The sequence below is a fragment of the Thermobia domestica genome, chromosome 2 (assembly GCF_964235325.1).
Source record: "Thermobia domestica chromosome 2, izTheDome1.hap1.1, whole genome shotgun sequence".
Lineage (NCBI taxonomy): Eukaryota > Metazoa > Arthropoda > Insecta > Zygentoma > Lepismatidae > Thermobia > Thermobia domestica.
The window spans coordinates 121,827,213-121,829,108 of NC_137455.1; the positions used below are offsets into that span (position 1 = coordinate 121,827,213).

The following is a 1,896-nucleotide window of genomic DNA, read 5'->3' on the forward strand; positions in this document are numbered from 1 at the left end:
TCATTTATTTCATCCATCATCTTCATGAATTGTAGTTTAGAGGTGTTTTTTTATTTCACGGGGATGCAGTGTGAAGAGTGAAAAGCCTGGATTATGTTCTTTCGAAATCTATTATTTTGCGACTGTAACAAAGAATCTATGTACGGTATAAATATGGTTCGCCGATAATATTCTCCCGCATTTGTGTATGGAGGATTAGCACGATGAACTTGTCGAGATACAAGTCTGGGAACTGACAGCTGAATATTCAGTTCATCAGCAACACGAATACACTTTTCGAAGATCGAATGAAATGTAACTTCAGCTGTATCTGTGTCCTTTGAACATACAAATCAACTCCGAAATGTGTGATTTTGCCGCCATTAAGTTCAACTGAACTCCTTGCAAAATTTGTGCTACTGGCTCAAGGTACAAGGAATATTGACTGATAACTGACAAAGAAACAATAAAGGCTCCTGTTGTTCCTGCACAAAAAAGACGATAAAAATTGCTTCTAGTTTCAGAAACTGTAGAATTTATTGACAGTTCTTCTAACGCAGACACTATTTCTATGAAATGTTCAGAAAATTTTCTGATGCTGCTGTATTTGGAAGTTAAGCGGGTTTCAGAAAGTAGTGGGATATTTATGATATTTTTTCGTCTTAATGGGCTCTCCGAAAGAAAATTGTGATTTCTTTGATAGTAAGTTATCCACTGTGTTTCGTATGTAAGAAACGGAACATAGCTTATTAACGACAAGATTAAGCTTGTGTGATGCACAATAGTAAAAAAAAAAACATTTTTGGGAATTGTCGTCTGATAATGCTTTGTACACCGTTACTACATCCAACCATGGTGAAACAACCATCGAAACCCTGCCCTACAAGTTCACACTGAGATAATCCACGTTCTTTCAATGCTTTTAGAATTATTCTAGCAATATATGCGGCGTTTAACTCTCCTAATGGAATGCAACCTACGAAATCTTCTCGCATCTGATTTTCAACAGTGTCGTAAAACCGAATACCTAAAGACAATTGTTCTACACGCCCAATATCAGCTGTCTCATCTGCAAGCACACTATAATAGTGGGAATAAACAATTTTAGGCTTTATATACTGTTCATATAAAGTGTTGCCTGCAACTGATATCAATTCATTTTGAGTCTGCACAGATAAGTATTTTGCATTTTGAGCAGCAGTTTCAAAGCGTTGCTTTAATGTTATACCTCCTGAATCTACTTTAAATTGGAGAAGATCGTAGAAATTGCCAGATTTAGCATTCTTTCCTCGTAAAGACAAATCATGTGTCGCACAAGACAATTGTCTCAATGACTGATGGCAGTTTTTTTCGGTTTTCCTCAACTTGCTTCCGAGCCGCTTCATCAATTTTCAAATCAACGGGCAAACTTTTCGTAGCATAACATTCGAAAATAACTCAGCACGTTCTCCGGACGCCCGATGCCATTCAGATTGTTCGTGTTGTCGAGCGGATGCAAAAAAATCATTGTATTTTCTAAACGGCGTTAGTATAAAAGACTCTTGCAATCCTCTTTTTACCGGAGATCGAAAAAGAACACACTGCTTGCACAATCCCACTCGCAACTTTCTAGAATATGCTAGCCACGGAAATTCAACAAACCACTTATACAAAAAGGAGCGTTTTCCTGGCATAACATCATCTTTAAAATCATATGTTTCGGTCGGGTGCCACAGCCTCATCAATATCTCATATCGACCAGTGTCCGACAAACTTCACTGCAAATTTAAGTCTACATAATTGCCAATGTATTTTGGGTCACACGACGTCTCCTCACCTAATAAACTTGCACAAGGGCACATGTGGGGAGAAGGTACGCTAACGATATTGCCCTCCGATAACTTTTTCTTCGCTCGGATTTTCAACACAAAGAATATC

General features: G+C 37.9%; 1 protein-coding gene across 1 annotated transcript; it reads right to left on the bottom strand.

The window, feature by feature from the left end:
• Positions 1-300: 300 nt before the first annotated feature.
• LOC145679159 (52 kDa repressor of the inhibitor of the protein kinase-like) lies at positions 301-1,364 on the bottom strand. The gene is made up of 2 exons (XM_081749750.1): positions 821-1,364; positions 301-464 (listed from the first exon to the last, which is right to left on the bottom strand). Exons 1-2 carry the CDS (start codon positions 1,362-1,364, stop codon positions 301-303), a joined length of 708 nt encoding a protein of 235 aa, XP_081605876.1.
• Positions 1,365-1,896: the final 532 nt, after the last annotated feature.